Here is a 21,478-nt window from a genome sequence, read left to right on the forward strand (position 1 = left end):
CTGTCCCTGAACCCTCACGGGCATTTCAGTGCCACCTTCTGTTCCTCACACAAAGCAGACTCCTCTTCTGTGTTTTTTTTAAAGTATATTTTTGAGCCAGGCGTGGTGGTGCATGCCTTTAATCCCAGCACTTGGGAGGTAGAGGTAGGTGGACTGCCATGAGTTTGAGGCTACCCTGAGAGTACATAGTGAATTCCAGATCAGCCTTGGCTAGACTCTACCTCAAAAAAAAAAGGGGGGGGGTGATAGGTGTGATGGCACACACCTTTAATCCCAGCACTCAGGAGGCAGAGGTAGGAGGATTGCCATGAGTTCGAGGCCACCCTGAGGTTACATAGTGAATTCCTGGTTAGCCTAGGCTAAAGCAAGACCCTACCTTGAAAAACAAACAAACAAAAGAAAAACCAGTAAATAGGCACCAGGAAATGCAAGTGCTCAAGGTCACACATGCACACAAGGTGCTACATACATTTGGAGTTTTATTACAGTGGTTAGAGGCCCTGGTACACCAATTCTCTCTCTCCCTCTCTCTTTCTCTCTGTCTCTGTCTCCCTCCCTCCCTCCCTCCCTCTCATAAAAAAGGGGCAGTCTGCAGCACTCAGGAGGCAGAGGTAGGAGGTCACTGTGAATTCCAGGTCAGCCTGAGTTACAATGAGACTCTACCTTGAAAACAAACAAACATAAAATAGGAACAACAAAACAACAAAATAAAACTCAACACTGTAAAAATAATGTAGAGTTTTGTAGTTTACAAATAACATTTCACACTTGTATCTTTTATTTATTTGCAAGGAGAGAGAGAAAAATGAGAGACGAGGCACACTAGGGATTCTTACCACTGCAAACACACTCCAAATACTTACACTGCTTTGTGCATCTGCTTTTACACGGGTACCAGGGATTTGAACCTGGGCCAAACCCAGGCCGGCGGCTTTGCAAGCAAGTGCCTTTAGCTACTAAGCTACTTCCCCAGCTATCACACTTGTATTTTAATTCATGAGCAAATCTTGTCCCATGAAATGTCTTACAATTATTATTAGCCCAATTTAACAGATGAAGAAAACTGAAAATCAACTGTGTTGAAGCACTGGTTCAAGTTTACATGTTCCACACGACATATGGTAGAGTACATATTTATTTTCCCTTTTTTTTTTGGAACACATATTTGTAAGGAACAAATGTGATGTTTCTTTTTGCTGTCTTTGTTTTCATTGCTTCTTATCGTAAGCACATCAATACAGAATCTGACGGGTTGATATTGAAATACTATTATGCCATCATTAGCTTTGTGACTTTTGGGCATGTGAGTTATCACACCTATAAAATGTGAGTAATTATATAATGCTACTTTAAGTATTACTGAGACAACAATTTACCACACTTAACAGTGTATTCACATGGCTATTTATGTAGGTACCACTTAATAAATACTGATATTTTATGATTATGCTCTTTAGATATTTTAGTTGTGGATTCAATAAAATAGTACATGTAAAATGCTTATAATGTATCTAGAACAAGCTGAAGAAAAAGTACAGAAAGGTTAAATATAACTGAAATGTCCATCCCTCAGGAATTGGTTAGGGACATCATGTTTTCATATACTATACTAGTGGCTAAATATATAAAAAGTTATACAAATATAACATTATGCAAACATTTAAGAATATATTGTAAGGGCTGGAGAGATTGCTCAGTGGTTAAAGCATTTGCCTACAAAGACTGAGGACCCAGCACCCACATAAGCCACAGGCACAAGGCAACACATGTGTATGAAGTTTGTTTGCAGTGGCTGGAGGCCTTGGCACACCCATTCTCTCTCTCCCTCTCTTTCTCTCTACCTGCCTCTCTCTTCCTCAAATAAATAAATAAATAAAACATTAAGAAAAGAAAAAAAAAAAAAAGGGGCAGTCTGTTGGACTTGCCTCAAAAAAATACAGTAAATAGGGCTGGAGAGATGGCTTAGTGGTTAAGGCACTTGCCTACAAAGCCAAAGAACCCAAGTTCAATTCCCCAGAACCTGCATGAGCCACATGTGCAAAGTGGTGCATGAGTCTGGAGTTCATTTGCAGTGTCTGGAAGTCCTGGCACACCCATTTCTCTACCTCTCTTTCTCTCAAATAAATGAATAAAAATAAGTATTAAGCGAGGTGTGGTGGTGCACCCCTTTAATCCCAGCACTTGGGAAGCCAAGGTAGGAGGATCCATGTGAGTTCAAGGCCACCCTGAGACTACATAGTAAATTCCAGGTCAACCTGGGCTAGAGTGAGACCCTACCTCAGAAAAATAAATAAATAATTTTTTCAAATACAGTAAATAGGGCTGGAGAGATGGGTTAGTGGTTGAGGAACTTGCCTATGAAGCCTGAGGACTCATGTTTGGCTCCTCAGATCCCACATAAGCCAGACACACAAGGTGATGCATGCGCAAGGTCACACATGTGCACAAGGTAGCACACGTTCTGGAGTTTGATTACAGTGTTTGGAGGCATGCCAGTTCTCTCTCTCTCTCTTTCTCTCTCATTCTCTCTCTCTCTCTCTCACTCTTGCTCTCTCTCCTTTAAAAAAAAAAAAAAAAAAAAAGCAGGGCGTGGTGGCACACACCTTTAATCCCAGCACTTGGGAGGCTGAGATAGCAGGATCACTGAGAGTTCAAGGCCCACCTGAGACTATATAGTGCATTCCAGGTCAGTCTGGGCTAAAGTGAGACCCTACTGTGAAAAAAATATATAGTAAATACTACAGAAATTAGAGATTATTTATTCATTCAACCTTTTTTTGTTTTTTGAGGTAAGGTGTCTATCCCAGGCTGACCTGGAATGCACTATGTAGTCTCAGGGTGGCCTTGAATTCACAGCGATCCTCCTACTTCTGCCCAACCCCCAAGGGCTGGGATTAAAGGCATAAACCACCACACCTGGCTCAACCCTATTTTCTAAGCATCCTTAGAAATGAAACAGACATTCCACCATTCTCTGACCTCTCCCTGGGCCTGAGGAGTAGGTTCTTCTTATGTCTGTTAGGAAGTAATGTGTTATGGACAGAATGGGCCACAGAGCAGTCACTTGTCTCCCGAGTTGTAGGAGCGCAGTTGTCCAAATCCCTATGTGTCAAAGGTAGACAAGAGCCCAGGAGCTCATCTGGCCCAGGCCCATTAGTTTCCCTCTCAGGGAAGCACCTGATGGGACCATCATGGCCACATAGTCTTTGTCCTGCTTCCCCCAAACTGGCTTCTGTCCCACTCTCCCCCATCTGAGCTGAGTCTCAGCTCCTTTCTCTAATCTACCCCCCTACCCCCACATACAGTCTGCCTGGAAGAAGTGGGAAGAGGGGCTGGATTTCAGATTCACCCCCAGTAACACCACAAGGCTGGACTCCAAGATCTCTCCCCAGTGACACCTGCTCCAGCCAAGGGGTCGGAGATCCAAGTTACAAGTTTAATTTTAACACCCGAATCAATGGGGGACATGCATTCAGATTACCACAGGTGACACTTGTCTTGGGAGCAACACCTTTATAAACACTGAGCCATTTCCCCAGCACTGACTTTCTTCCATTCCACCTCCCTCTGCTTCCCAGCTGGCTGCTCTCAAACATGCCGCTCCAGGCCAAGCAAAAGAGATCCTGTCCTCTCAGTGAACCCCAGGAGAAAAGGCTTCCCTTTCCCAGGAATTCCAGAAAACATTTACATTAACTCTGATGTTTGCTGCCTGAGCCACACCCATCCCTGACCCAGCACTGGTACCCAAGACCTGGAATGCGATTGGCTGGAGTCATATGTGTCTTCTGGACCAATCACTGGCCCTCTGGTTGACCAAACCTGAATCACATGTGTGTCCTGGCCCTGTCTGAGACACAGGGACAAGAGAAGGAGAGAGTTGGTTCTCTAAACAGTGTCCTTGCCTCACCACACACTCGGGGCTGCTGTCGGCTGTGGTAGACCTTGTTCCCTTCTTTTCTGCCCTACTGTGTGGAGGAGCCTGGCTAAGAACCTGACCCAGGAAAAGCTGGGTGCCACATATCAGAACAGGCCACACCACAGGAAATCATGCTGAGGCAGGCTGAGCGGAGGCAGATGGTGGACTGGCAGAGACTTCTAGAACTGCTGAGTGGGCAAGTGTTCCTGAAAGAACCAGTCTGGAGAAACAGCCACCCACAGTCAGGCCGAGTGGGTGTGGAGTGAGGGTTCTTTCTCCCTTCTTTCCTTTCTTCCTTCTTTCCTTCCTTCCTTCCTTCTGTATGTATGTATTTACAAGCAGAGAGAGAATGAGAACGGGTGTGCCAAGGTATCTTGCTACAGCAAATAAACTCCAGATACAATCGCCACTTAGTGTGTCTGGCTTTAGGTAGGACCTGGGGAATCGACCCCCCAGCTGGCAGGCTTGGTGAGAAAGCAGCTTTAACCACTGAGCCATCTCCCTAGCTCTTCCTGGTTTTCTGTCAGAAACAGCATTGAGTTTTTCTTCATTTGACCAAATTCTTTGAAGGGACCCAGGGTCCCTGTGCTGCCCAGGGAATGATGGAAGTGACATGGATGAGACCGTTCTGCTCTCTGGACTCACATCCAGTGAAGGCAAGAGCTGGGGTGGCTGGACAGCAGGTCTGGGCTCTGGAGACTGATGTCCCAGGTCCTAGACAGCAAGGCTGGCTTCCCACTCCGCGGTCATGTCATCTTCCCTCTGAGTCAGTGCCTCAGTTTCCCCTTTCTATCATGACACATCAGACTGTATGACAGTTCTTCCCCCAGCACCCCAGGGCCACAGCATATGAGAGCAGGGGTGCCTCTACCCATCCCATGCAGCTCCACTCAGAGGTGACGCGGGATTGCAGACCGGTGCCGGGCAGAGCATAGAGCTGGCACAAGCTCAGGGGATCTGTGTCACCCACAGAGAGATGAGCCGGTTGAAATGTGACTCAGGTGGATGAAGCATACAAGGTGGGGGGACAAGGAGGGAGCCTCGTTGCTGTCTCTGTGGCCTGAGTCCTGAGTCATCTCACATCCTCCTGCTCCTCTTCTTTTTTTTCAAAGTAGGGTTTCACTGGAGCCTAGGCTGACCTAGAATACACTATGCAGCCGAGCTCACGGCAACCTTCCCACCTCTGCCTCCTGAGTGCTGGGATTAAAGGCAGGTGCCACCACGCCCGGCTTAATGCTTTTTAAAAAATATTTATTTGGGGCTGGAGAGATGGCTTAGCGGTTAAGCGCTTACCTGTGAAGCCTAAGGACCCCGGTTCGAGGCTCGATTCCCCAGGTCCCACGTTAGCCAGATGCACAAGGGGGCGCACGTGTCTGGAATTCGTCTGCAGTGGCTGGAAGCCCTGGCGTGCCCATTCTCTCTCTCTCTCTCTAACTCTTTCTCTGTCTGTCGCTTTCAAATAAATAAATAAAAATAAACCAAAAAAATTTTTTAAAATATTTATTTATTCATTTATTTGCAAGCAGGGAAGAGAGACAGACAGAGAGAGAATGGGCACACCAGAGCCTATAGCCACTGCAAACAAACACCAGATGCATGTACCCCTTGTGCATCTGGCTTACATGGGTCCTGGGGAATCGAACCTGGGTCCTTTGGCTTCACAGGCAAACACCTTAACCGCTAAGTCATCTCTCTAGCCCATTAACTCTCTCCCTTTTTTTTTTTTTTTTTTTTTTGGATTTTCGAGGTAGGGTCTCACTCTGGCCCAGACTGACCTGGAATTAACTATGTAGCCTCAGGGTGGCCTTGAACTCATGGTGATCCTCCTACCTCTCCCTCCTGAGTGCTGGGATTAAAGGCGTGCACCACCATGCCCGGCTCATTAACTCTATTTTTAATATTATTTATTTATTTATTTGAGAGAGAGAAAGAGAGAGGGAGACAATGGGCGCACCAGGGCCTCCAGCCACTGCAAATTCTAGATGCATGCGTCCCCTTGTGCATCTGGCTTACATGGGTGCTAGGGAATCAAACTGGGATCCTTTGGCTTTGCAGATAAATGCCTTAACCACTAAGCCATCTCTCCAGCCTTATTTTTTTAATTTTTTTTTAAATTTTTTTGCTCCAGCTTCTCTTCTGCCCAAGCTCAGCCCAGCACTGCCCCTGGACAACTGCCCTGGCCTCTAACTCACTACCTAGCTCCCTCCTGGCCATTGTCTACACACGGGGCCAGAGTGGCCTTCTAAGCACCCAGGGAAGCTGTGCAGCTCCCCTGATCACAGCCCTTGGTGGCCTCCTGACCATGGCACCCATGGCCCCAAGTAATCTAGCCTCTGTCCTCCACTCCACAAGGGCCCACTGCATGGCACCTGCCAACCCTCCCGTCCCTCAAGCCCACCACCCTTTCCGCAGCTCCTGGGCCGGGCTCCCTGCTTGCCACACGGCGCCTGACCCATCGCATCATCCCACAGGCCTTGGCTAGATGCTCCACTCTGTCAACAGCCACTGCTTGATGTCTCCACGGGGGCTGTTTTTTCCCATCTTCCTTCAAGTCTGTCTCCCAGGCGAAGGTAAACATGAGGCCAGGGGTCTCTTGCGAAGTACAGAACCACCCACAATCCACCAATAGGGAGGTCAGACTGGTGTCAGCTGTGGGCTACAGGGCTGGAGGGCAGCAGACCCACACAGCTCGGGAGACTGGCACCAGTCCTGCTGGATGCTCCCTCAGCGTCTTTCAGGAAGGGGCAGCAGGAAGACTTAAGAGATGCGCCAGCCAGGCGCAGTGGCACACGCATTTAATCCCAGCACTCAGGAGGCAGAGGTAGGAGGATCGCCATGAGTTCAAGGCCACCCTGAGGCTACATAGTTAATTCCAGGTCAGTCTGGGCCAGAGTGAGACCCTACCTCGAAACAAAAAAAAAGAAAGAAGAAAAGAGAGAGAGATGCCCCAGTGGACAACCTAGGCCGACCCCCACCCTCCCCTCTTCATGCTGTTTGTGGTGCCTCAGCAGTGCCCTGCTCCACGTCTCTCCTTCTGCCGTTGTTCTCTGGTTTTCACACATGGATATTAACTTCCTCAAGGTGTCCCGGTTCAGGAAATGCCTTGCAGTGAAGGAAGCCACCGTGTGGAATTTCCAGGACCCCAGGGCAGGTCCCGGGGTGCCCACACCCACCGAGAGGAGTTGGGTGCTGTTGGCAATCTAGGTGTCCTGTCAACCCTGAAGATTCCAAGGCACCAAGTGGCTCAAAGAGGCGGCAGTGGAGCTATGGCACCTGTGGCATTTTCCTTTCACACCAGACGAGGCCGAGCCTGGGCTAGGACGGCCTCTCGAGCCTCCCTCTAGCCTTGGTGTAGTGCTGTGGTGTTATGGGAACTAACGAGTCAATGAGAATAATCGGGCAAATCAGAGAGAGAGAGGGAGAGAGTCTCTATTCGCACGCAGACCTCTGCTGGCTAATGCCAAAAACCTGACCGAGGCCCGGAACTCAGACTGTGCTGGACTTGTACAGTCCTTTGTCTGAACTCTCCTGTGCTTGGGGAGATTTACATCCATGAGCGTAGGGTTCTGTCAAATAAGATTAAATATAGGCAGCTGTCTCCTGAGATAAGGTAGTTCTATATTGTCCAAAGGGGTCAGGCTCAGAGCCACAGAATTCTTGTTAGCTACCATCAGAGGAATCTTCACTCGCTGCAGTTTCAGAGGAGGGACATGTAACATCTGTCGCTTCACTGGAAGTCCTAGGTACATTTACATTTCTTATAGATACATTTGATTATATTCCATCTAAACTAGTATAAGCTAGAAACATTAAATACATGGTATTCCACTATTGAGTGGCGTGTCCGTTGGTCCTAGCAGTGAGGGGCTGCCTATGGTCACTGCAGAGGCTGCTTGCAGGTGTGTTCACTTGGTTTTACAAGTGTATTCACTTGATTTTACATAGAGGAGGTGACCTTGGGACTGCAAGGCTGAGACTTCTGAGTAAGATGTCCTATCTACAGATAGAGCTGCCTGCACCTCGCTGTGTGCTCGGGGTCACCTGCCAATCTCCCTTCAGTGACTCTCGGCCTGGCATGGTGGGTCCCCACACTCACAAAGGCCATCTCTCTCCTTGGGGGTGAAGCCTCGCTGAAGCTGGCCACAGAAGAAACATAAGTGAATGGTGATTGGCCCCTACCACCCGCTCCCTGGCTGGACCTGACTATGGGGATAACGTGGCTGCAGGACATGGGCCAGCATTTCTGAGCACCCGCTACATGTGAGGCACGGTGCCAAGGGCTGCGTCTACATAACATCATTTCACCCCCAAGTGATGCTATGAGGTTTAGCAGTGATGATGTTTAATTGTTTTGTTGTTTTGTGTTTGAAGTAGGATCTTGGGTTAGCCCAGGCTGACCTGGAATTCACTATGGCGGATCAGAGTGGCCTCGAACTCACCGTCCTACCTGTGCCCCCCAAGGGCTAGGACTAAAGGCGTGCACCACCACACCTGGCCTGGGATAATGTTTTAAACTGCAGGTCACACAAAGCCCATCTCAGAATGGCCTAAATAAAAACTGTGACCTTAAATATAAAGCCCAGGGGTTGGGGAAATAGCTCAGTGGTTAAAGGAACTTGCTTGCAAAGTATGCCAGCCTAGGGTTCAATTCCTTAGTCGCCCACATAAAGCCAGATGACCATTTGTTTGCAGAAGGAAGAAATACCACCTATACACACACACACACACACACACACACACACACACACATACACAAATAAATAAATATATATATATATGTGTATGTATATATACACACAGACATATACATGCATATATACATACATACACACATTCCAGGAAAGAGAAATTTGGCAACAAAGTAATTTTTCTAGAACCCATTTCTCCATCTTTTTACTCTCTTCCTTATATCATTTTGCTTTGAAAAACCCCTTGTGGTCACAGGATGGTTACCATGGCCTCAGATATCACCCATACATCTACAGGCAGAAAAATGAATGCTTTTCCTTGGATTGCCCTTTTCCCAGAGGTCCTTCTGGCAAATTTATCCTCACTTCTCATTGGCCAGAATCATGCTGCATGCCTCTTCCTAAACCAATCCCTGGCCAAGAGAAGAATTCATAATTAGCTTAGACCAATCACATCTGTTTTCTGGAGGCCAAGAGCGGCTGAGGTAAGGATTGAGGCTATGGAACAACGTGGTTGGGTGTGACTGTTTGGATGGTGTGTTTGGTATTGCAACCATAACAAACTAAGTGGCTTGAAAGACCACCCACCTACGACCTCATGGTCTGGAAGCCAGATGTCCAGGCAGACTGGGCTGGTTCTCAGTTTAGGCTGAAATGAAGCCACAGTCCTCGTGTCCTTGGCTGGATTGGAGGCTCAGGGGAAGAATCTGCTGCCAAGTCACTGAGGTGTGGCCAGGGTTCCGCTCTTTTTAATTTAATTTTACTTTTCTAAATATATTTTTATTTATTTGCAAGTAGCAGAGAGAGAGAGAGAACAGGCACTTCAGGGCCTCTATCCACTGCAAACGAACCCAAATGCATGTGCCCCTTTTGTGCATCTGGCTTTACATGGGTCCCGGGGGGATCTAACTTGGGTCATTGGGTTACAAGTGCTTTAACTGCTGAGCCATCTCTCCAGCCCAACTTCTTTTCTGTGGTGTTTTTTTTTTCCCCCCAAGGTAGGGTCTCATTCTAGCCCAGGCTGACCTGGAATTCACTATGGAATCTCAGGGTGGCCTTGAACTCATGGCAATCCTCCTTCTTCTGCCTCCCGAGTGCTGGGATTAAAGGCGTGCACCACCATGACTGACCTTTTTTAAAAATATATTTATTTATTTATTCGGTTTTTTGAGGTAGGGCCTCACTCTAGCTCAGGCTGACCTGGAATTTACTATGTAGTCTCATGGTGGTCTCAAACTCACAGCTATCCTCCTACCTCTGCCTCCCAAGTTCTGGAGTTAAAGACATGTGCCACCATGCCTGGTTAATTTATTTATTTACTTATTTATTCATTTATTTATTTATTTATTTATGAGAAAGAAGTGGGGAGAGAGAGAATGGGCACACCAGGGCCTCTAGCAAGTGCAAACTAACTAACTCCAGACACATATGCCACCTTGTGCATCTGACTTACTTGGGTCCTGGGGAATCAAACCTGGGTTCTTGCAGGCAAGTCCCTTAACTGATAAGCCATCTCTCCAGCCCAACTTCTTTTTTATTTTTATTTATATTTATTTTTTTCTGGTTTTTCAAGGTAGGGGCTCACTCTAGCCCAGGCTGACTTGGAGTTCACTATGTAGTATTCTCAGGATGGCCTCAAACTCATGGCGATCCTCCTACCTTTGTCCCCCAAGTGTTGGAATTTATTTTTTTTATATTTTTATTTATTTTTGTGAGCAAAGAGAGAGAAAGAGAAAATGGGTGTACTAGGGCCTCTTGCCACTGCAAAAGAACTTCAGATGCATATGCTACTCTGCAAGTGTCTTTAACCACAGAGCCATCTTCCCAGCCCATGGTTCAGTTATTTGTGCCTGTAGTACTAAGAGCCCTTGTCCCTCTCTGCTCCCCAACCCAAGTAAGCCCCTCAGCCCTCCAACTCTGACCTGACTCTTCCTCATATTTCCTCCTTCCTGCCTTCCTCCTGCCTATCAGTCAGGAGCAGGGTCTGTTGTTGAGGGACTTAATTAAGGCCAACTGCATCAAGCAATGCCACACCACCTCCCAGAGAGCTTCCCATCGGGGTGGCATCTCAGGGGCCATTCCTAAATGTTCCATTCACCCCAGCCACAACCTTAGGACTTCCAGTGAGCTCACTGGACAATTTCCAGGACATAAGGCCAGACAGGTGACAGAGTCACTGAAGACTGTGCCCACCAGGGACACAGTACACAAGACAGAACCCAGTGCTGCCCAGTAGAGCAGGGAAGGAGTTGACTGTTGGGCACCCAGGGGCTAACCACAGCAGGTGGGCTGTGGTATGAGCCCAGAAAGCCAGGTTCAGGCTGAGGGCCACCCTTCATGTTTGTTTCTTGCCAGCCAGCTCAGAACGCCACCATCTGCTCCCCTTAGGGCACAGCTGAAGGTAACTCTTTGTCAACCTTAGGTGCTCCCTATGGTCCTGTCCATTTAGCCCAGGTTTTAGATCCATGTCCATGGCTGTGCAGTGCTGACCTAAGTGCAGTGATAGAGTCCCTCCAATAATAAAACCCTTCCTCTCCCCTCTTCTCCCTTCCCTTCCCTTCCCTTCTTCTTTCCTCCTCTCCTCTCCCCTGTTTCCCCTCTCTTCCCCTCCCCTCCTCTCCTCTCCCCTCCCAAGACCTGAGCCATTTTTGCCAATGTGTATTGTAGTGCATGTATTATTTAATAAATATTCTCCCACACATTGGCTCACTCCTTTTACTTTTCTTTTTGCCACACTGTGGTTAGAATCCAGGTCCTCGCACATGTTAGGCAAACTTCCATCGAGCTGCATCCCCAGCATAGCTTAAATAATTTTAAAGGAAGTTATATCACCGTGTAAAGCTAAAATCAATGTGCTCCCTAGTTTTAGGAGACATTGAAATAAGTTCTTAGCTTGAAAAAAAAAAAAAAAAAGCACACAGTACCTCCCTGTTCATCTGAGCCTCCCCTAAACTGGCCCCAAACAACAGCCAAGGCAGGCCCGACACACATTGAGCACTGTGACATTGTCACAGGACCCCAGGGCAGAGCCCCCAATCATTGTTTACTGAGGGACAAGTGGGAAAAATAAAATGAGGCGATTAAGAGTGAGATGAAGGTGTGAAGGTCACACACAGCAAAGTCACGGTCCTGCCCGGTGGGACTTCTGAGGTGGCTCTTTGTATCACAGAGCCAGGGGAGGAGTGTGTAACATGTCACTGGGAACTGCCAAGATGGAAGAGAGGAAGGCAACATCTGGCCCTGTTCAGTTTGTGTAAGGACCTGGGCTGGCAGCCAGATGTGGCTATGGACTGCAACATGGAAGCCATCAGAAGCTCTCCCAGGACTCCAGCAGCGTGCACATGTGGCCAACTGGAGGGGTTTGTCAGGAAGGGCGGCCTGAGGGAGAGGGGTGGCCCCCAGGGCCCATGTTCCCAGCCCGAGGAACCGTGAGGGAGGAGCCCCAGCAGTGCTCTCTGGGCCGTGGCATCCCCACACCCTTGAAGCTCCTACAAGGAGCTGTGGGGAGCACCAGGGGAGCCCCTAGGGTTGCTGGAGGAACAGCTTGGGCCAGTAGAGCTAGCTATGGAGGAAGCTACCAGACAAGAGACAAACCCCCCCCCCCAAAGCTCTGTCTCTGTAACCACTTCTTCTTTGCTCTTGGAAAATTCCAGAGTATGTCCTCACCTGGCTGCCTTCCCATGGCCCTGCTGTCAGCGGGCTTCCATGCGAGTGACCCGTAGTCTCCTAACGCAGACAGCAGCTGGGTCACGTCATGTTACTCCAGGGCTTCCTGTCTCTTTAGTGAGAGGCCTTGGAGGCAGCCTGGAGCCCGGCCCTGGAGGAGATCTGGCCTCAGATTCTGAGGAGGGCAGGTTGCTCGGGCTCTCCATGTCTCCACTTCCTTCTCTGTGAGATAGAGACGGTGGTAAAAAGCTGCTGTTGTGGTTTAAATGTGAAAAGTAGCTCCCACAGGCTCATGGGTTAGGATGCTTGGTTCCCAAATGTTTTGAGAGGTTGTGCAACCTTTAGGGTGTGGCTGGAGGAAGTAGTTAGCTGGGATCCAAGACCTTTGAGTTAGATAGTCCAGCCCCACTTCCAGCCCCAGTCTCTGCTTCCTGGTCAGCCAAGTTACCCCCCATTCCCGCCACCACAGAGGCGCACCACCATGCCTCACTCACCGCAGTTAACCGTTTCCCTCAAACTGGGCGAAAAGAAAACCTCCCTTTGGTTGTCTCTGCTAGCTGCCTCCTGGAAGGGAGGCGGTTAAGAACCGACAGCAGCGTCTACATTCCCTACTATATTTCCTTATCCAGAATTCTTTGTAAGGATGAATAGCTATCTTAGAGTGTCTGCAAGAAATTGTGTCTTGGGATGGAGAGGTGGCTTAGTGGTTAAGTGCTTGCCTGTGAAACCTAAGGACCCTGGTTCGAGGCTCCATTCCCCAGGACCCACGTTAGCCAGATGCACAAGGGGGCGCACGCATCTGGAGTTCATCTGCAGTGGCTGGAGGCCCTGGCGCGCCCATTCTCTCACTCTCTCTGCCTCTTTTTCTCTCTGTCTGTCACTCTCAAATAAATAAATAAAAATAATAAACAAAAAAAAAAGAAAAAGAAATTGTGCCTTGAATCCCATTCTCTGCAATTGCATTTCATGTCTCTATGCTATCTACAAGGGCATCGGAGTGTATGTGGCAGTTTTTTCTGGACTGTGGGAGGTCTGTTTTCCAGGATGGTGATGGTGGGATATAGGTGGCTTACCTGTATGTAAAATAAGGAGTGGAAGGGGAGAGCCCACCTCCCAACACCTATCTCCTACCCACAGGTCAGAAGAGACTCAGTTCCCAAACCCCTCACAAGCTCACACACAGCCAGGAGACAAGAGTGTCGAAGCTGGGTCCAGTGGGGCCAGAGACCCACATGCCGCTCCAGAGGACGCTTGGCAGTCAGACAGCAGCTGTGGGAGCAGAGCCCCGGATGAAGGTCTATCCCCACCTGCCAGCCTTGGTACCAAGCCCACAATCATCATGACTGTGTCTCGGCCTTCAGGGTGCTGTGACATCACATCCACCATCGGGCCCCTCTGTTCAGGCTGCTTTCCCATGCCCATGGCTATGTGAACCTGGACCCTGGGAATCTGGTGGGCGGAGGGACCACTCGGAAGGGCTCACCTGCTCAGCCTGGCAGGTGCTGGGTTTTCATTCCTCACCCCCATCCTCAGAGCCCTTCACCTGCCCCTACCTTGGGCGCCAGAACAATGGAGATGACAATATACATGAGTGACGGGGGGGGGGGGGGGGGGGATGGGGGGGGACACAAAGCCCTGTGTACCTCTCAGGAAAGACAAGCTCTCCAGGGCCAGGGTTCCCAAGCCCACAGGGCAAAGAGCTTCTTGGTTTTTTTTGTGTTTTTTGTTTTTGTTTTTGTTTTCAATTTGAGAGGGAGAAAGAAGGAGACAGAGAGAGAATGGGCGCACCAAGGCCTCCAGCCACTGCAAACGAACTCTAGACACATGTGACCCCTTGTGCAGCTGGCTTACGTGGGTCCTGGGGATTTGAACGGGGATCCTTTGGCTTTGCAGGCAGATGCCCTAACCGCTAAGCCATCTCTCCAGCCCTCCTCTGGTTTTTACACTGCTGTGTTCAGTGATGCAGACCTGCCAGGTTAAAGGACATGCATTGGCTCACGTAACTGTAGTTTGAGGCAGCCTCTGAGGCCTGGCTAGCGCCCCAGCATCAACCCACTCTCACCAGACTGTTCTTCCTGGATCCAGCCCACATCCTAGCCCCAAGCCAGAGGCTCACAGGGGTGTGGTCTGCGTGCCTCTTAGCCTGACTCTTACTGGCTCCCACAGGGGTCTCCTCAGGGTCCCCCGCCCTTCCTGAACCTTCACTGTGGCCAAAGCAGTTCACTTCTAACTGGATCAGCCTGACTCACAAATCCAGGGCTTGAGTAGAAGTGGGCAGGGGTCCCTGGAGAGACTCGGGCAGTTATGGGGAATGGGACTGAGGAAGGGCAGCAGGACAGGGCAGTCTCAGCAGACACCATTCAAGACAGAGCCCACCAAGACCCAGCCCTGTTGGGACCATAGATCACATACCATTCCCCATCTCCAAAGGTGAGTGGAAAATATTCCTGAATTTGAGCCATCTCCCTCTCCAGCACAACCCCATCCAGCTCCCTGACCCAGATCACGTGTCCAGAAGTGGAGCAGACGTGTACTGCTGAGGCCATGGACACACCCCTGCTTGTCACCTTAGCAAGCTGTCTCTGTGGATGTCCCTGTTGACACCCCAGAGAGAGGACAGTGCCATCATAGTGGCCTTACCCCTCAGGTTTTTCTCAGGGAAAGCTGATTGGTCCTGTGCCATGTCCCATGTCACCACATCCATGTATATTATATATAATTTACTTATTTGAGACAGAAAGAGGCAGAGAGAGAATGAGAATGAGGTGCCAGGGCCTACAGCCACTGCAGACGAACTCCAGACGCATGTGCCCTCTTGTGCATCTGGCTTACGTGGGCCCTGGGGAATCGAACCGGGGTCCTTCAGCTTTGCAGGCAAACGCCTTAACTACCAAGCCATCTTCTCCAGCCCCAACATCCCCGTATCTTATGCTTCTCCAGCAGAAGATGAGCAGCTTTTCCGCTCTGTGGAAGGTCAGGCCGCCTCTGAGGAAGAGGAAGAGAAGGAGGAGATGTGGCAGAAGGAGCAGAGAGCCTCGGAGACCCAGGCCAAGGAGAGGCTGGGGCTGCCCTCAGGCTGCAGGAGCAAGTAAGTGCCTGTCAGCCCTGGGTTATTGGAAGTGAGGAGCAGAAATGCCAGAGCCCCCACAGGAAGTAGCTTGTCCCCAAGGTCCCTTTATATGCCACAGCTTGAACTTGGGACTCGGCCCCTGTCGTCCATCTGGTGGTGACAGCACCAGAGGTGATAAGAAATCCCAACAAGTGTGAGGGTGGGAAGATAACCTTTAGGCCCCACCAGCCTTCACCCCTTTAGCCACTATCCCAAGGCCTGCTCCAGCCAGTCTTGGGAGGGCCACACTGTCACTTCCTGCCACCCAGTCCACAGCTCCCCAGCCCCAACCCAGGTTCTTTCTCAGCTCCCCACTGGTTTAGCCCTTGCCACCAGCCTGGAGATAAAGATCACCTCCTTGCTTCTCAGACAAGTCTCCTGCCTTCTCTGGTTCTTAGTCTCATCTTGTTATATTGCAAAGTGCTGCTGGGTTTCTGGGGTTGTAACTGATTGATTGGCACAGGGCTGGAGAGATGGCTCAGTGGTTAAGGTGCTACTTGTCTGCAAAGCCTGGGTTCGATTCCCCAGTACCCACATAAAGCCAGGTGCACAAAGTGGCACATACATCTGGAATTCATTTACAGTGGCTAGAGGCCCTAGTGTGCCCATTCTCTCCCTCTGTCTCTCTCTTTCTCTCTCCTTGCAAATAATAAAATTTAAAAGTCACGGGCTGAAGGGATGGCTTAGTGGTTAAAGTGTTTGCCTGCAAAGCCAAAGGACCCAGGTTCAGTTCCCCAGGACCCATGTTAACCAGATGCACAAGGGGACACACGCATCTGGAGTTCATTTGCAGTGGCTGGAGGCCATGGTGTGCCCAGTCATTTTCTCTCTCTCTCTCTCTCTCTCTCCTTGCAAATAATAAAATTTAAAAGTGCCCAGAACATTCCAAGGGCTGGGCAGGCTGAAAGGAAGTGGATGTGAGGGTATTAAAGATGTCACGTCACCACCGAGGCCTTTGATGGTTCTTCTGAGTGACATAGGGAACCACAGACTCAATGCAGTTGCCTGCTTTCGAGGCTAGAACACCTGGACGGTGGGTCCCTGCATTGCTGCCCTCTCCTGTGCTACAGGTGTGCTGACCAGATGGCCAAGGAGCTCAGGACTTCCTTCAGCCACTGCAATGGTGCTGACAACAGCTGCTACCTGGGGAAGCTAGAGGCCAGTGCCACCAGGCGGCGGAACCCCAGCTGTGACGGGAAGACTGTGAGGATGGCTGAGGAGGAGGTTAGCAGGGCTCACAGAGGTGTGAACAGAAGATGCAGTTTCCACTTCATTTTTGGTGGCAAGTTAAAAAATCCCATCTTGGATTAGCTCAGATACAAAACAGAAGTTCACCAGAACACAGAAGGGAGGAGAACCAGTAACATGGGCTTCAGACTCAGCTGCGTGGGGCTCAGGAAGAGTCTGTAAAGCTCTCTGGAACTCCAGCCCTGTAATAGACCCTGAAAAAAATCCAGGAACTGTCAAAAGACAAAATTGTAACAGTTTAAAGATCTTAATGGAAGTCAGGTATGGTGGTGTGTGCCTTTTATCCCAGCACTCAGGAGGTAGAGGTAGGAGGATCACCATGAGTTTAAGGCCACCCTGAGACTACACAGTGAATTCCAGGTCAGCCTGGGCTAGAGCGAGACCCTAACCCCCTCCCCCCCCAAAAAAAAGAGAGAGAGAGATCTTAATGGGTCATATCTGTTATTCTAGAATCAGGCAGTGTCTCAGCCCATCAGGCTGTGAGTGTCCATTGAGCTAAGGAAGAGATACGGATATATAGGAAAGGGCTAAAAACAGGAAAAACTAGCCACTTCAAAGCTTCATCCCCATGAGACAGGATAGGGAGGTAACTGACAAGTAACATTTGTTTCCTGTAGGTCACATTTATTTGGTAAAGATTGAAGAAACCTGGGCAAAGCAGCACACGCCTTTAATCCCAGCATTTGGGAGGTAGAGGTAGGAGGCTCACCATGAGTTTGAGACTATCCTGAGACTCCATAGTGAACATCCAGGTCAGCCTGGGCTACAGCAAGACCCTACCTCAAAAAAAAAAAAAAAAAAAGATTGAAGAAGTTGAAATTTATTTTTATGCCAGGCCCATTGGGGAAGACACTCCTCAGGTCACAGGACAGCCAGGTCTCCTTGCTGATGTGGAAGTCTGCCCTGGGATCCCCCACCCTGTACTGTGAGGTCCGGACAACAGCTCAGTGTGCCTGATCATTTGGCCCAGTGACAAAAATAATGTGTACTTTTGTTTTTGTTTTTGACATAGGGTTTCACTCTAGTCCAGGCTGACCTGGAATTCACTATGTAGTCTCAGGGTGGCCTCAAACTCACAGTGATTCTCCTACTTGTGCCTTCCTAGTGCTGGGATGAAAAGCGTGTGCCACCACGCCCAGCTAATAATGTGTGCTTTTTACCTCAGTCTCACTCAGTGAGCAACTTTGGGCCAGGTGCTTAGCTTCTCTGGGCCTCAGAGCCAACCTGGTGGGAGCAGAGTGGTTTCTCTGTCCTGCTACCAGACCAGGGGAGGCCAGATGAGGTTATCTGTGCAAAAGGGTCATGCGGGCCTTGAACACTGAGGGGTGCAGAGACTCTTCCCCCAGGCAGAGCTACGGCAGACCGTGGAGACTGAGCAGCTAAGACTGGAACTGCAGATGGTGGAGACGGAGCGGGTGCGGCTGTCCTTGCTGGAAGAAAAGCTGGTGGATGTATTGCAGCTGCTGCGGAGGCTCTGCCACCTGGTGGGGAGCCTTCAGGGAGCCCAGGGTCCTCTGGGGAGCTGGGGAAGCCTGGTGGGGAGCTGATGGTCCTCTGGGAAATGACAGAGAGTTCACTCTGACTCACTCAGTTGATAGGAGCACCCCCATTACGAGAAGCAGAGTAGTGGCTCAGGGAAGTATCTAGAGAAGGGAGTATCCTGGGCCATCCTAGAAGGGGATGATTAGAGACCAGACACGGGTAAACGCAAGAATGAAGACTCATAAGCTCGAATGTCTCGTTTAAACACAGCTGAAAAATTATTAAAGAAAATACTAGCAGGTTAGGTGTAATCCCAACACTGGGGAGGCAGGGGCAAGAGGATTCTCATAAATTTGACTCCTGCCAAGACTACAGAGCAAGACCCTATCTCTAAATAACAAACATAGCAGCCAAATCGGTGGTGTGTGAGAAGCGCGATGCGGCCATGCCATTTGCTCTAGGAATTAAAGATGACTCCACATTCAGTGGTCTGTCACTGTGACCTCACTGCAAACTAAAGAGGAGAGTCTTGTGACCTCCATAGTTCAGGTGGGGTGCCTACTCGGGACCCTGCAGCTTGCATCTGAACCCCTATCAGCAGAGCTCATCCGGGCTTTGTACAGAGCCACAGAGGTCTGACCCAGCGTTACAGGGCCTGGGCAGGCAGCAAGCTGGGGATGGGCCCTGAGACCAGCTGAGGCCCAGCCCAGCAAATGCCAGAGAATACACCTTCACCAGTTGCCCCCAGGTGCTTACTGGGCCCATGATGGCCATCCTTGTGAGGTGGTCTTTGTTGGATTGGAGGCTGCACGCTATTCTAACCCTCACCCACTGAGCGTTTCTGACAGGCTAGTATGGCCAGACGTGGGGGGTGAAAAGTAATAATGGGGGCAGGAAGGGAGGATGGGGACAGGAAGAAAGAGCAGAGAGAATGGGAGCACAAAGAGAGGATGAGGGGCTACTTAGTGTTCCCAGAGAGTGTCCCAGAAGCCCCTAGTTACCACCAGATCCCACCTGCTAAGGAGGACACAGCGGCCCCTCTGACCCGGCCTCTCTTCTTTCTTTCAAAGAACATATCAAAAAGAGCCCTGGGGAAGATTGTGCTGAGTGCCCTGGACCAGGATCCCACGCAGGGTAGGCATGGTCTTGGGCTAGAGGGGGCCCTGATAAAACTCCAGCCCTGACCTAAGTTCTAGTCTACAAAATGGCAGCACGATTGTTGCCCTGAATAACAGTGGGCCTCAAAGGACCTTACAGGCTGAGAGGGACATCCATGGGTGGATCTTTCCCTGTTGGAAAGGTCTTGGACGTGTTCTGGAATTGGGAGATGAGACGATATGCACTAGAAGACCTTTCAGGGGTCTTCAGTGAAGGAAGGACACAAGGGGTAAGAGGTGGCTGAAGCCAGATGAACAGTGGGCCAGGGCACAAGGGTGGGTAGACTCCAGGGAGGAGGGAGGCAGCTCTGTGGGCAGGATGCACAGAGAGACCCTCCCTTGCTGATTCTTTCTCTTCAGAGGACACAGGTGGCCCCTCAGCCATTCTGGACACCTTGCACCAAGCCTTGGCTGGCTGTGAGCTCCTTCAGAGACACCCCACAGCACAGGACTCCACAGCTCCTGCACTCTCCAACTCTCTCCTCATCTCCTGCTGAGGTTGCTGGCCCAGCTTGGGGGCACCCGAGTCATTTTAGCTGCCACCGGACTAGCCTGATGATGACCACCATCAGACCAGCCTCCATGGACATGTGCATGTGAGCACTGTTGGGCCAGTGTCCATCATCATCCTGGTCACTGTCAGACTGCCCGCCACCTTCAGAACTCTCTCCACATATGGTCTGACCCTGTCACGTCCTCAGATTCTGTAGGCCCAGGCTCCTAAGACTAGCATTAGCATCTCCCACTTCCTTGGGCCCCTCTTCCGTCCCCTCAGAGCCCCCACTTTAAACCCAGTGCAGCCCAGAATCTCTTCCCTACAGGACCTCTCTTCCTCCCACCAATGTGCCTGCTGCAACCAAGCCTTCATGACACACCTGGTCTAATGGAAAGCTCCCATACCTCAGGAAGTGGTGAGAACTAGGAATGATGATCGCTCCAAGGAGAAAGTGAACTCTGTAAACTTGTTGTTAGAAGTGGCTGTGAACTCGTCCTAAAGGAGAGGTGGGATGTGGGTGGGCAAAATGTGGAGGGATGGAGCCAAAACAAAGGTGTGAACAGCAAGGGAACTCCTTAATGTAGAAGTCAGGGCCCCTCCTTCCTCAGCATGATTTCATGGGGTCCAGAAGAAGAGCTGGCTACTCCAAGCCTAAAGTCACACAGGAGAAAAGGATGCCTGGCTAGTGGCAATATGTGAAGAAATCAGTGCTACATCAAAAAGTGTTAGGAGAGCTGGAGGGATTGCTTAGTGGTTAAGGCGTTTGCCTGCAAAGCCAAAGGACCCGAGTTCGATTCCCCAGGACCCACATTAGCCAGATGCACAAGGACACAAGTGTCTGGAGTTCATTTGCAGTGGCTGGAAGCCCTGGTGCACACATTCTCTCTCCCTCTTTCTCTGTCAAATTAAAAAAAACATTTTTAAAAAGTGTTAGGAAGGCTGGAGAGATGGCTCAGTGGTTAAAGGTGCATGCTTGCAAAGCCTGCCACTCCAAGTTCAATTACCCAGTACCCACATAAAGGCAGATGCACAAAGTGGTACATGCATCTGGAATTCATTTATGTGGCAAAAGGACCTAGTATGCTCATGTTCAGTTTCTTTCCCTCTCCCTTTATCTATCTGCTTGCAAATAAATAAATAATATTTTTTAAAAGTGTTAGGGCAGAAGCAACAGAAAAGGATCAAACCCCAACCTCAGGCCACAGCCCTTGACTTTGCAAGAGGCCTCAGGAGTCATATAAGCTCCAGACAATAGACACCAGCCCACTCATCCTCAGATGACCCTTCTGTTACCATTGCAGAGGGCCATCCCTGGTCCAAGTGGGTCAGGTCTATCTGAGGGGCCTCAAGGTCCAACCCCAAGGGTCTAAAGCCAAGCACCTGGGAGGGGAGTCTTCTAGTGATAATAGCCCTGGCCCCACTGAGACCTTGATGGCACTGTCCAGAGCTCTCCTGCTAAGACAAGCATTCTTTTTTTTTCACTTTTTTGGTTTTTCAAGGTAAGGCCTCACTCTAACCCAGGCTGACCTGGAAGTCACTATGTAGTCTCAGGATGGCCTTGAACTCACAGCGATCCTCCCACGTCAGCCTCCCTGAGTGCTGGCATTAAAGGCCTGCACCACCACACCCTGCAGTACAAGCATTCTCGATTCCCAGCAACCACATGGTTTGTGAAAGAAGAAGGAGTTAATGTTATGAGGAGGCTGCTGCACGGAG

At 49.8% G+C, this 21,478-nt stretch overlaps 1 protein-coding gene across 4 annotated transcripts in view; it reads left to right on the forward strand.

Annotated features, from left to right (window-relative positions):
* Efcc1 (EF-hand and coiled-coil domain containing 1) overlaps nt 1-20,599 on the forward strand; it is a 28,377-nt gene extending 7,778 nt beyond the window's left edge. The window contains exons 3-8 of one of the 4 annotated variants that reach the window (XM_045152906.1): nt 13,408-13,589; nt 15,211-15,358; nt 16,450-16,603; nt 17,974-18,111; nt 19,180-19,243; nt 19,627-20,599. In XM_045152906.1, the coding sequence (XP_045008841.1) occupies nt 13,408-13,589; nt 15,211-15,358; nt 16,450-16,603; nt 17,974-18,111; nt 19,180-19,243; nt 19,627-19,763 (823 nt within the window). In that variant the 3' untranslated portion in view covers nt 19,764-20,599. The remainder of the gene's footprint in view (nt 1-13,407; nt 13,590-15,210; nt 15,359-16,449; nt 16,604-17,973; nt 18,112-19,179; nt 19,244-19,626) is intronic. The other 3 variants (XM_045152907.1, XM_045152908.1, XM_004665097.2) reach the window with 3 other exon arrangements.
* The last annotated feature ends 879 nt before the right edge of the window (nt 20,600-21,478 follow it).

The sequence above is a fragment of the Jaculus jaculus genome, chromosome 6 (assembly GCF_020740685.1).
Source record: "Jaculus jaculus isolate mJacJac1 chromosome 6, mJacJac1.mat.Y.cur, whole genome shotgun sequence".
NCBI classification, from domain to species: Eukaryota; Metazoa; Chordata; class Mammalia; order Rodentia; family Dipodidae; genus Jaculus; species Jaculus jaculus.